The following is a 12,021-nucleotide window of genomic DNA, read 5'->3' on the forward strand; positions in this document are numbered from 1 at the left end:
TTCCACGGTCTAATGCAGTTAAGTCTCAACAGGTTTTCCTGAAAAAAAGAAAAATGACAAGTCCTCATGGGAAATATTGACTGAGCATGGTGTGGATTCGAATGAGTGTTGTAAAAATAAATTCATTTATCTCATCAGCTTCCTATAGTACATTTTAAAGTACTTCTAAGCTTTTATGAATAGGCTTAACATATAATTTAACAGATAAGGTTACTTTGTAGAGTGAAAAGGAATAATACTAATGGTCATACTCACTCATGTCATAAACAAAGATGCACAGACATCTTATGTAGAAGATGGAAAAGGTGAGCTTAGAGGGGATGCATTTCTTTTCCTGGAGTAACTCATCTGCTTGATGGTTTGAAATATCCAGGCTGGAATCCAAGCAAGTGAGGTGAATTACACAATTGTAAGATAGAATCCTGTCTTTATTTAAAATTCCGGGTTTTTTTTCTTTTGGAAGGGGGTGGGGGTTGAATCACTAAATTCTATACCTGAAACTAATATTATGTGTATGTTAGCCAGCTGGAATTCCTTAAAACAAACTTGGAAAAATAAATAAATAAAATTCTGGGTTTTTTTTATGGTGGAATTTGCATTTTTTAAATACTGCATAAAAATCTTACTATCTTCATTATTGAGCTGTTTGCACACAAGATGAGTAATTCATTTGTCTCACTCTAAGTCCTGACTCTGGGTTGGAACCATTTAATATTTATCAACAGTATAGCCAGCAATAAAGAAAATATGATACCAGCTGAGGAGCAAGTGGCTGTGACATGTCTTTTGACGGAAATAGATGAAAAGAAAAGAATGAAATACTTAATATTGAGAGACACACACTATGCTAGAGCAATTAAAACAGGCATGAATGGCACTTGCTAGACACATACTGGACTTCAATCATTATTTTTTTTAATAAATGAAAGATTGCATGAATAAATCATGATTTCACCATTTTTCTTATATTTTTAAGGTGAATGAATTATTTCTTGTAGAAATAATGACGAGTCCATAAAAAGTGCATCCCAAGGACCATTTTTCAGGCTATTACATATATTCTCAGTATTCCTGTAATCAGAAAAAATATATAGAAGATATTTTTAAAATAGCTTTAATTTAAATAGTGAATATGCTTATTTTCTTTTTTTTAGTTCTTTTAAATGTTTATTTACAGAGCGTGAGTGGGGGAGGGGCAGAGAGAGAGGGAGGGGCAGAGAGAGAGGGAGACACAGAATCCCAAGCAGGCTCAATGCTCTGAGCTGTCAACACAGAGCCCGATGTGGGGCTCGAACCCATGATCTGTGAGATTATGACCCGAGCTGAAGTTGGACGCTTAACTGACAGAGCCACCCAGGTGCCCCTTTTTTTGTTTTCTTGTTTTCTTTTGTTTATTTTCAGTGAATTTGCCAACATGCCTCTGTAGTTAAAGCTTACCATTAGTCCTTTCCAAGAATCTAAGCTCATTTTTAATACTTTTCTTCATACAGCCTTGAAGGAAAACATGATTTTCATAAGAAAAAAAAATATGAGTAGAAAAATTTCATTAATGAACAAGCAAGATAGTTTGAAACACTGTCTTTCTGTCTCTGTTGCTCTTTCACGTTAACTAAATCTCAAACTGGCAAACTGGGCAAAAAATTCAATGACTCCCTGGTTCCCTTGTTTACCCCAGTCGAACGTTTCTTTGTGACAATTCTCCAACGCATCATCAGATACCCAAAGAATTCATAAGCGTGCTATTTAAATTAGAACTTACATTTCCGGGCGTCTGGGGGGCTCAGTCGGTTAAGCGTCCGACTTCGGCTCAGGTCAGGATCTCGCGGGTTCATGAGTTCGAGCCCTGCGTCAGGCTCTGTGCTGACAGCTCGGAGCCTGGAGCCTGCTTCGGATCCTGGGTCTCCCTCTCTCTCTACCCCTCCCCCTCTCACACTCTGTCTGTCTCTCTCCTTCAAAAATAAATAAACATTAAAAAATTAAAAAAAAAAAAAGAACTTACATTTCCAACACCTTCATATTATTTACAATGCCTCCCTTGTTAATATTAAAGTCGCTGAATTTTAGATTTACAACATCCCGATTTCAGGCTTATGTGGCTTAGAGAGAGAACCTTGTATCAGGAGCAGGAAGGACTCATTTGGCACAAACACATAGTACAAGCTATGACCATAGCTGGGTTTCTTCACTTCCTCCCAGTTCCTCCTTTCTCTCATCTGTTAATTGAAATAAAACTTTCATAAAATAATCACATAAAATAAAAAAGTCAAAGAAAAGACACTTCCCTTCTCTATACCTCATGGAGCTTTTCAAAGTTTCAAATCAATTGCACGTAGCAAGGGTTTCAAGATGGTGTGTACAAAAAGAGAGATGAATACTTTATTTCTTTCTTTGACAAATACTTTTTGAGTTCCTACCATGTAGTGTAATGGACTTTAGGAGTAGATGTGAAAGGTCCTGGCCCTCATGGTGGTGACGTGTAGAAAAGCAAAATAAATTTCAGGAAGAACATGGAACTCGGCCATTTAAACTTAGCTTTAAATATGGAAACATTACATAAATATTCTCCACTTTTACAAATATGCACACAATAAATATATGAAATACAAATAAAAAAATGAAAGCTGGCCCTTCCAAATTGATTCAGTCACCTCATCTTCAATTCTGCAAAAAAATCTATCAAAATACTGGAAGGTACAACCTACCTGCTTTTGTAGGAAGCATTAGCCTCAACAGACTTATCTCAAATAGGAGCAAGGATATTTTAATCCCAATTTTACATACAGTCAAAGAGCTAGTGTAGGGGCTGAGATACATTTTTTTTTAAATTTAAACTTGCTTTGCTTTACTAATTTGTAGGCCATAAAATCCAACCCTTACTTAGACTCTTTTTCTCTTATCTTAAAATGTAAGAACTATACCAATTTTTTTTAAGAACTCAAATTTCTGTCACTAATTGATTCCTTGATTTTGAAAAAAAAATAGAACATATCCTTTTTTTAAAGGATGTAGGGGGTAACAGACTGTTTTTCTTGTCCTTTTTTGCAACTAATAGATACTTTAAGGCACTTGTTGGAGGATATATTTCAGGTTCCCCCTGTCCTTAGTCCTCTCTCCTTTCTGATAGCAAAGGGTCCTATAACAGCACCCAGGCTAGTCACCTAGTGTGACAGAGATATTCCACCTCTATTTTAATAACTCTTTGTCCCTTTTTAGTTTATTCAATATACCATGCTAAATTAATCTCTAAAATTATGGTTTTCTATGTCATACCCACGCTTAAAAACCACTCTTTTGCAAATATTTCACCCCTATACTTATTACTGCATTATTTATAATAGCCAAATTATGGAAGTAACTCAAGGGCCCAACAGTAAATGAATGGATAAAGATGTGATTTCACACACACACACACACACACACACACACACACACACAGTGTGCAATGGAATATTACTCAGCCATAAAAAGGAATGTAATCTTGCCATTTGCAACAACATAGAAGGACATAGAATATATAATGTTAAGTGAAATAAGTCAGTCAGAGAAAAACAAATACCATATGATTTCACTCATCTGTGGAATTTAAGAAACCAAACAAATGAACAAAGAAAAAAGAGACAAAAAAAAACCCCAAAAAACAGAAACCTCAGAATTTTAAACACAGTGAACAAACTGGTGGTGGCCAGAGGAGAGATGGGTGGGGAGATGGGCGAAATGGGCAAAGGGGATTATTTTGATGAGCACTGAAAAATGTATACAACTGCTGGGTCTTTAAACCTGTGGAAATATTTATCTCATTAAGCCTCCCTGAAATACTTCCAGTTATCTCATTATTAAAATTTTAATTTGAACATCCAGGAAATTAATTTTCATTACATTGATTCAAGGCAGTTCATCAGGCAATGACAGTGCCGTGTATTCTTCTTACCCTTGATACTTTAATATTACACTCAGTGGATTCATTTTGGATTTACACAAAACCAGGCTAGAGATCTGGCCATATGGTCTGGAGTTAGGTAATTAACTTGTCTGGCAGTTTTTCCTTCTTTAACATGGGCATTCCTAACATCAATGTTCCGTAATTGTGTAGGTTGAATAATCAAGTACAAAGTATGCAACAGGCATTAATTTTTTTCTCTTTCACATTTTTTTCCCTCAAATCATTATGTATGGAGTAGGTACCCAATATATAATGGGGAAAAATAAACAAAAGTACACTAAAATGTTAATAGATAAAAATGTAAGCTATTACAATTTATATCAAATAGATTGCTATTATTAGTAGAGCCCTTCGCAGACGTAAAAGAGAAATAATGACAATATCTAATATTATTTAGTGCTTACCGTACTCTACAGGTAGTTCTAAATCTTCCACTTGTATTAATCATTGATCCTAAGAGGCCCAGTGATTCTTTCATTATCTCTCTTTTGCCAAAAGGAAACCAAGCCTCTTTAAATTTTGGACAAAATATTGATAGCTTCTGAAGACTAATTTTAAGAATATTTTGATTTTTAAAATAAATGATTTTGGATACTGATAATTTGGCTGTCAAGCTCAAATTATTCTTAGAATTATTCCAGGGGCATATTACCTTTTTTGTTATTTCTTTCTGTAACCAAGTTGCCTCACTCAAGAAATCAAGGTTGAGCTAACTTTTTGACAACAGCTCCAAAGTTTTCTCAGGGATATAGTCACAATCATTCACTGAATTCAGTACTAATGTAACAGAAAGTTGCTATAAAAATATTTACAAAACTTGAAGAGGGAAATGAGCCATCAGCATACTTATGGATAACAATTTAATTTATGCTGTATATATAAGCTTTGTAAAATTTGAAAGTCTTGGTTTTTTTTATTAGAAAGTGGTTGGAATTTTACTTACCAGGCGATTATCTCATTGGACAAATTTCTTTATCTGTGAGTAAAAGGCGGCATTTGGTGCTTTCAACACGATCAAAATAAATGCTTAATTTTGCTGCTGAAGATTAATTTCATCACATGAGCAGCCCATGTAAGTCCTGGTTCTGGGACTTTCCTATTTCTCTTATAAAGAGAATCATTTTCTCCTGATTTTTGAAACTAAAAGGAAATAAAATCATCAGTGGCATTTATGTTGAAAAATGCTTTTGTGTGTTTTCTACTCAAAAGGTGCCTCTTCATTGGTTTCAGCATTGGACCTGTATATATAATGCTGTTTAATTTCCAAGTGTTATTTAAACTAGATTACCTGGGAGATTACAGCCCCAGACCTCCCTCTCATTTTTTTATGGGGTAAGACATTTCCCAAAAGAAAAGCTGGCCAATGGACAGCTGAAAATGGCTTAATTCCTTTTCAGTCCTTAAAAAAAATAGTTATGCCATGGTTAAGAACTTTTTATACCTTGAGGAATTTGAGCACAAACCAAGAATTCACCTCTATTCAATATTGATAGACAATAAATTACGTGCTTTTTTGGAAACACATTCTGAGGAAACAGTAGGGAATAATGTAACGTCTTTACAGAGGTTGAACTAGAAACTGCAGAAGAAGCCTAAGGCCAGGATTTGAAGTCTGCCTTAGTGCAGAAGAAATTGATGGAACAGTGGGTGGCAAGGTTCTTGTGTCCTACTGAACATCCCAATGGCCCTACTTCTTCCTCTAGCCTCCGCTTTGGCAACCATTTTCCACATATTTAACTCTGAGAGCAGGCGTAAATTTATAGTACTTTCTCCTACAAATACCACAATGAGGATTTGTGTTAAATAAAACTTAGAAAATGTTCCTCTAGAATAAAAAAGATGTTTTGCAATCCAGGAAATCAATTAAAAAGGTATATACAATGGAAAGCATGGTCAAAATAGCTAGAAAATGGTGCATAACGAAGTGAAGCTTGAGCTACAGGTCATAGTACCATCGACACCTGCACAACATGGACTTGAACTATGTGAGTTCATTTATATGCGGATTTTTTTCAATAAATATATTACAATACTATAAGTGTATTTTCTCTTCCTTAGGATTTCCCTAATAATTAGCTGACTTTATTATAATAATACAGTATATGACATATGTAACATGTATAACATACAAAATTATGTGCTAATTGACTGTTTGTGTTATTGGTAAGGCTTCCAGGCAACAGTAGGCTATTAGTAGTTAAGTTTGAGGGGATGTGGGGCCAAAAGTTGTACACATCCTTAATCCCCACATTATTCAAGGGTCAATTGTAGATTATGCAAAGCGTAACTGGGTACTTTCTGGGTGCAAAATATGAGTAAAGAATTGGGGCAGACTGAATGTGCCTGAAAATGATGCATAGGTTGTGGTCAGGATTGGAGAAGAAGAGTATGCTGACTAATTTAGAAAAAAAGTGAGGAATTTGGTTGTATTGGAGCAGCCATAGTCTGAATAAGACTGAACACCATACAAGCTGGTTATTCCTATCTGTAGAAAAAAATAGTTATTAAGTGGAAGAACATACAAATTAGTAATTTGAGAGAAAACTCAACTCTTATAATGCTTCTGCTATTAACAATTTTGACCTTATGTTTGAAGAGAGCATTTTTCTTATGTTCCACGCCAAAAAAAAAAATTACTGATTTTCCACAAACATCATTGATGTATTGGGATTCACAATGTCTGTGGAGCTTGAAAGGTGTGTGGTGTGAGAAGCACAAAATTATAAGGATTGTGAAATGGCCCGCCTTCTGTTGTTGGTATCAGAAACCTTATATAAAATGTAGAGTAGCTATTACTTCGCCTACACAACTTATCAGGATGAGAGGTTTTCTGTCGTAGCTCTGGTCTCCAGAAGACAAAACACAGACCCTGAGGAAAATGAAGGATTTGACCACAAGCACAGCAGGGCGGGCTGTCAAGGGAACAGAAAAGTACAGCCTTTATGGTCTCCTAAGTCAACAACAGAACCCTAAAAAAGGAAAATGAAACTGCAAGCTAAAATAGTGACGTTTGGGGTTGAATCTGAAAATTTTGAGCACTCAAATGCCCTGACACCTCTGTACAAGTAGAATCTGCTTCTTACTCCTTTCCAGAGTAGCAGAGATTCCCATGGCCTGGGGATTATATAACAACCTCACCTCAGTTACTTCCTGGCGCCATGATGTTTATTTCCTTAAGGTCTGATAGGCTCAAGAAACGTTGAGGAGATTCCTGTGATTTCATCTCTTTTGTCTCAGTCAGCACATGTAGCTTTATGGGGAGCTGGCTGCAAAGGAAATACATGATTCTCTCTGTTTATGTTTAGTTCTACATGGAAACTTGGCACCAACTGGAATAGAATGTTGTAGCATTAAATCCCCGAATATGAATGTCCCCAAAATGATATGGGTTAAGGAAGATCTTCTTAGTTGGCAAAAGCTTAGCCAGTTCATCTTGCTGTCTACTTTGTACAGACCAAGAGATAACTAGAGGCATAGATCTGTTCCAATTCATGGCAGTCGTTAATGGTTTTACTGGTGTTTAGAGATTTAGAAAGCATGAGTAGAAGATGCGGATATATGAATAGACAAAATGTGAGTCATACACATCGGTGTCTACTGCAGAGGAACTCCTTAATGATGGTAGACAAGATTATATGTTTCATGGATCTCAGCCATCCTCTTTTCCCAGCTACAAGTTCAAACTCTTTGGTCTAGGTCTAAAGTGGCCATTGTGGCCTAGAAAGCATCCCTATGAATGCTATTGCTAGGGATGAACAATATGAAATTTACCTCATGAAGGTTCATCTGGCTTCTGTGACTACTTTGTAGTTATGACTATGTAAGGCAACCCCAAATTTAGTGGTGTAAAACAACCAATTTATTATGCACTTGGACTCTATGGATCAGGAATTTAGACATAGTGAGGATGGCTTGGCTATGCTCCATGATGTCTTGGGTCTCAGATGACAAAACTCAAAGGTGAGGGGTGCTCACTAGCTAGCAGCTGAAGTCGTCTGGGGCCATCTTGACTTACATGTCTGGCAATTGACACTGGTTCTGAGCCCAGACATCAGACGAGCTGCTGGCCGTAAAATTCCTCTTGTGGTCTCTCCATATGGACTAATTAGGAAATACTGCTGTGGCCATCTTTAGAAGTTACTGTCTGTCACACCAACATTGAGTGCTCAACATGTACATTCTTCAGGGAGACTACTCAGTTACTCAGTCTTGTGGTAGCAAGTGGATTACACTGAAAACCTTCCAACATGGAAGAAACAGAATTTGTGTTCACATAAATAGACACTTATTCTGGATATGGATTCGTCTTTCTTGCTTATAATGCTTGTACAAGCAGCACAATGCATCGACTTATGGAATGTCTTATTCACCACCACGTTATTTCACTTAGGATTGATTCTGATCAAGTACTTTATTTCAGAGTAAAAGAAGCATGGTAGGGGCACCTGAGTGGCTCAGTTGGTTAAGCGTCTGACTTTGGCTCAGGTCACGATCTCACAGTCCACGAGTTCAAGCCCCATGTTGGGCTCTGTGCTGACAGCTCAGACCCTGAAGCCTGCTTCAAATTCTGTGTCTCCCTCTCTCTCTGCCCCTCCCCAGTGCGTGCTCTCTCTCTCAAAATAATAAAAATAAGCATTACAAAAATTGAAAAAGAAGCATGGTAGTGGACATATACACAGGAATTCACTGATCCTACTACATACCCTGTTATAGACTGAACTGTGGTTTTGAAAATTCATATGTTGAATCCAAGTAACTCAGAATGTGATTATTTAGAGATAAGGCCTTTAAGGAGGCAATTAAGTTACAATGAGGCCTTTAGGGTGGGCCTTAATCCAACATTACAGGTATCCTTATAAGAGAAAATTTGGACACCCAGAAAAAGTACCAGGAATATCTGTGCACAGAAAGAAGACCATGTGAGGACACACAGAGAAGGCAGTCATCTACAAGCCAAGGACACAGATCTTTGGAGATACTACACCTGCCAGCACTTTGCCCTTGGACTTCCAGACTCCAGAACTGCCCAAAAATATATTTTTGTTTAAGTCACACAGTCTGTGGCATTTTGCTATGGTAGCCCTAGCAAACAATTCATAACCCATTTCTCTTAAGTAACTGATCAGAAGCAGTGAGTAAGTGGCTTACTGAACAGTGTCAATTCAGAAACAGCACGCTGAAAAGCTGGAGTTCTATATTTAAGGATGTGTTAACCAATATATGATTTTATTTAATCCATAGTCACGATAAAAACAGTTATAGAATTTTATGGAATAAAAGAATGTGTATGCAAGAACCTCCTTTATTATTATACTAAAATCATTATAGAATTTGTTTGCTCCCTGTGCCAGCATTTTTCAACTCAGCAGGTTTATAGGTTTTACCTATAGAGGTTATGCTTTCATCAGGGAACACACCAATTATTTTATTGAAGTGGAAAGTGAAGTTGTCACTTGGACATTTTGGGCTCCTCCTGCCTCTACGAAACCAAAAGACAAAAAGGGGCTGGCACGATTGGTATTGATGATAAGGTCAGATTTGTTTGTTTGACACAATGGTGCATGGATGACCAATATCTGGAACCCAGGGCATCTCTTAAAAGTTCCATAGCTAATAGTAAAAATTAATTTAAAAAAAGAAAAAGAAAAATGACAAGTTCATTAAAGACACAGAATATCAGGAATGATGATTTGGTTCACATTAGTACACAAAGAACCCCAATAATAAAGGTCAACCTGAAATTAAGGGAAAGAATGAATAGAAAGGACAAGAAATAAAGTCATAAAAGTTAACTAAAATCTCATTACCAGTTATCATGAGTTATCTCGTGACAGTTGAAGCAATGTAGCAATGTATTGAGTAATTTTATAATCTGTTCTTAGTGTTACAGATTTTCTAGGGAGGATTATAACCTGACCTAGAAAGGAAACTAAATTGGAATTAACTTCATCCAGAATGCTGAGGATGCTCTGTTTCTTTTTTGGAAGGAAGAGAGTGAGACTACCTTAGCAGCAGCATCTTGTTCATTGAAAATATAAATATAAGCTCCTTTCATAAAGTTCAAATACCATACAAAAGAGTGTTTATGAATACTGTACAGCTCATGTACCTATTTCCCTCGGCTCAAAAACCTACTTTTATATGCTCTCCTCTGAGATGCCAGGAGTAAAATCTACCTATATTTCTTATGTACCAAGAGACTTATCAGTTTCTGTCAATAGGAGTACACTTTAGTGACAGTGGAAGTCCAGAGGAGGGAAGAAAAGGCTTCGTTACACGTTCACAATAAACTATCATATTAAGGAGAACTTGGGACAGGTATTCGAGGAGAATGGAGGAAGAATGAATTGAAAAACATAAATGAGAAGTGTCCAATCATCAATAATATTGTATTCATTTCGTATGGTGACAGATGGTAATTAGACTTACTCTGGGGATCATTTCAAAATGTATAAAAACGTTGAATCACTGTGATGTACACCTGAAATGAATAGGATACTGTATACCAATAATACATAAATAAAAAAAAAAGAAAAAACATCTTAAAAAATAATAAAATTGTCCAATCAGGAGAAGTCTTGAAAATGCTAAAGTTTCTGAGCTCCAACCTGAGGCTGGCTTTGCAATCACTATACACTCTCTGTATGTCATTTCTTATTAATTCTAGGGTTAGGATGGAGCTCTAACGTGAAATTCTAGAACGCTTTGCGTAGAAGTTACTTCCCTTCCAAGAACAAATGACGAAACCAAATTTTCTTCATGGCATCCTTCATCTCCATGTTTCTCAGCGTGTAGATCAGAGGGTTGAACATGGGGGCAATGATGGTGTAGAAGAGAGCAAACACTTTGTCTTCTGGAAGTGTCGCGGCTGGTCGAATATAAATGAAGAGAACAGGCGCAAAGAACAGAATCACAACTGTGACATGGGAACTACAGGTGGACAGAGCTTTGGCGCGGCTCTCTGCAGGGTAAGCCCTGATGGTGTACAGAATCAGAAAATAGGACGCCATCAAAATCACAAAAGCCAGTAAGGCAATCAGACCTGAATCGACAATTACCAAGATGCCAATTCTGTACGTGTCAGTGCAGGCCAGTTTCAGGAGAGGATACACGTCGCAGAAGTAGTGATCTATCTCATTGGGGCCACAGAAGGGTAAGAAGATGGTGAGAAGGAACTGGCTGGCAGAGTGTAGAAATGCCCCCGTGCAGCAGGCTGTGATGATTGTGTTGCACCTCTGTCTGCTCATGATGACCGTGTAGTGCAGGGGCCTGCAGATGGCCACATAGCGGTCATAGGCCATCCCCGTGAGGATGAAGATCTCGATGCCTCCGAGAAAGTGGAGGATAAAGAGCTGTGTCATGCAGTTACTGTAGGAAATGGTCTTCCTCTCTGCCAGCAAATCAATCAGAAGTTTGGGTGTCACTGTTGATGTGTAGCTAAGGTCAGAAAGTGAGAGACAATTAAGGAAGAAATACATAGGTTGGTTAATGAGTGGACTGCATGTGATGGAAATCATTATGAGCAGATTGCCCATCCAAATGGCAACGTAGCAAAATGAAAATAATATAAAGCAGAGGATTTCAACGTTCTTGTTTTGAGAGAGTCCCAAGAGAATAAACACGGTGACGTTGTTTCTATTTCCCATGATCCAGTGCAGTAAGAATGCATAACAGCCCCCTAGGAAGACATAACACACAAGTCAGTGTCAGAAACGTGCATGGAGAATATAGATGATGGCACTAATATCATGAAGGTATATTTAATGGATATGATCCCAGCGTTTGGGAAAATAAAATCTAATATGTAATATTTTTTTTCCAATTAATCTCATGATGATTTCCATAGGTCAGTCTTTCGGGACATTAGGTTCAATCTTGACATTAATAAAAATTAATGCAGTTAATCAGTAAATTTTTTAAAAAGAAGTGTAAAAATTCTTAGTAGTCGCCAAATGTTTTCCAATTGTAAAGGACTATACAGCTAAGTCTTTGTAAAGGACATATCTCTGGGTCCCTGACAAACTCAGATTTGTCAAAGATGCAAGTATAAGTCATCAAAGTTTTTGTTAAATGATATAGAA

General features: G+C 37.0%; 1 protein-coding gene across 1 annotated transcript; it reads right to left on the bottom strand.

Annotated features, from left to right (window-relative positions):
* Positions 1-10,656: 10,656 nt before the first annotated feature.
* Positions 10,657-11,699, bottom strand: LOC106986209 (olfactory receptor 4P4-like). Its single transcript, XM_015084383.3, has one exon. It carries the CDS (start codon positions 11,584-11,586, stop codon positions 10,657-10,659), a length of 930 nt encoding a protein of 309 aa, XP_014939869.3. The 5' UTR covers positions 11,587-11,699.
* Between the last annotated feature and the right edge of the window lie 322 nt (positions 11,700-12,021).

This window comes from Acinonyx jubatus, chromosome D1 (genome assembly GCF_027475565.1).
Source record: "Acinonyx jubatus isolate Ajub_Pintada_27869175 chromosome D1, VMU_Ajub_asm_v1.0, whole genome shotgun sequence".
In the NCBI taxonomy this organism is placed as follows: Eukaryota; Metazoa; Chordata; class Mammalia; order Carnivora; family Felidae; genus Acinonyx; species Acinonyx jubatus.

Coding starts and splice junctions, on each gene's coding strand:
- LOC106986209 (XM_015084383.3), bottom strand. CDS start 11,586: ATGGGAAATAGAAACAACGTCACCGTGTTTATTCTCTTGGGACTCTCT.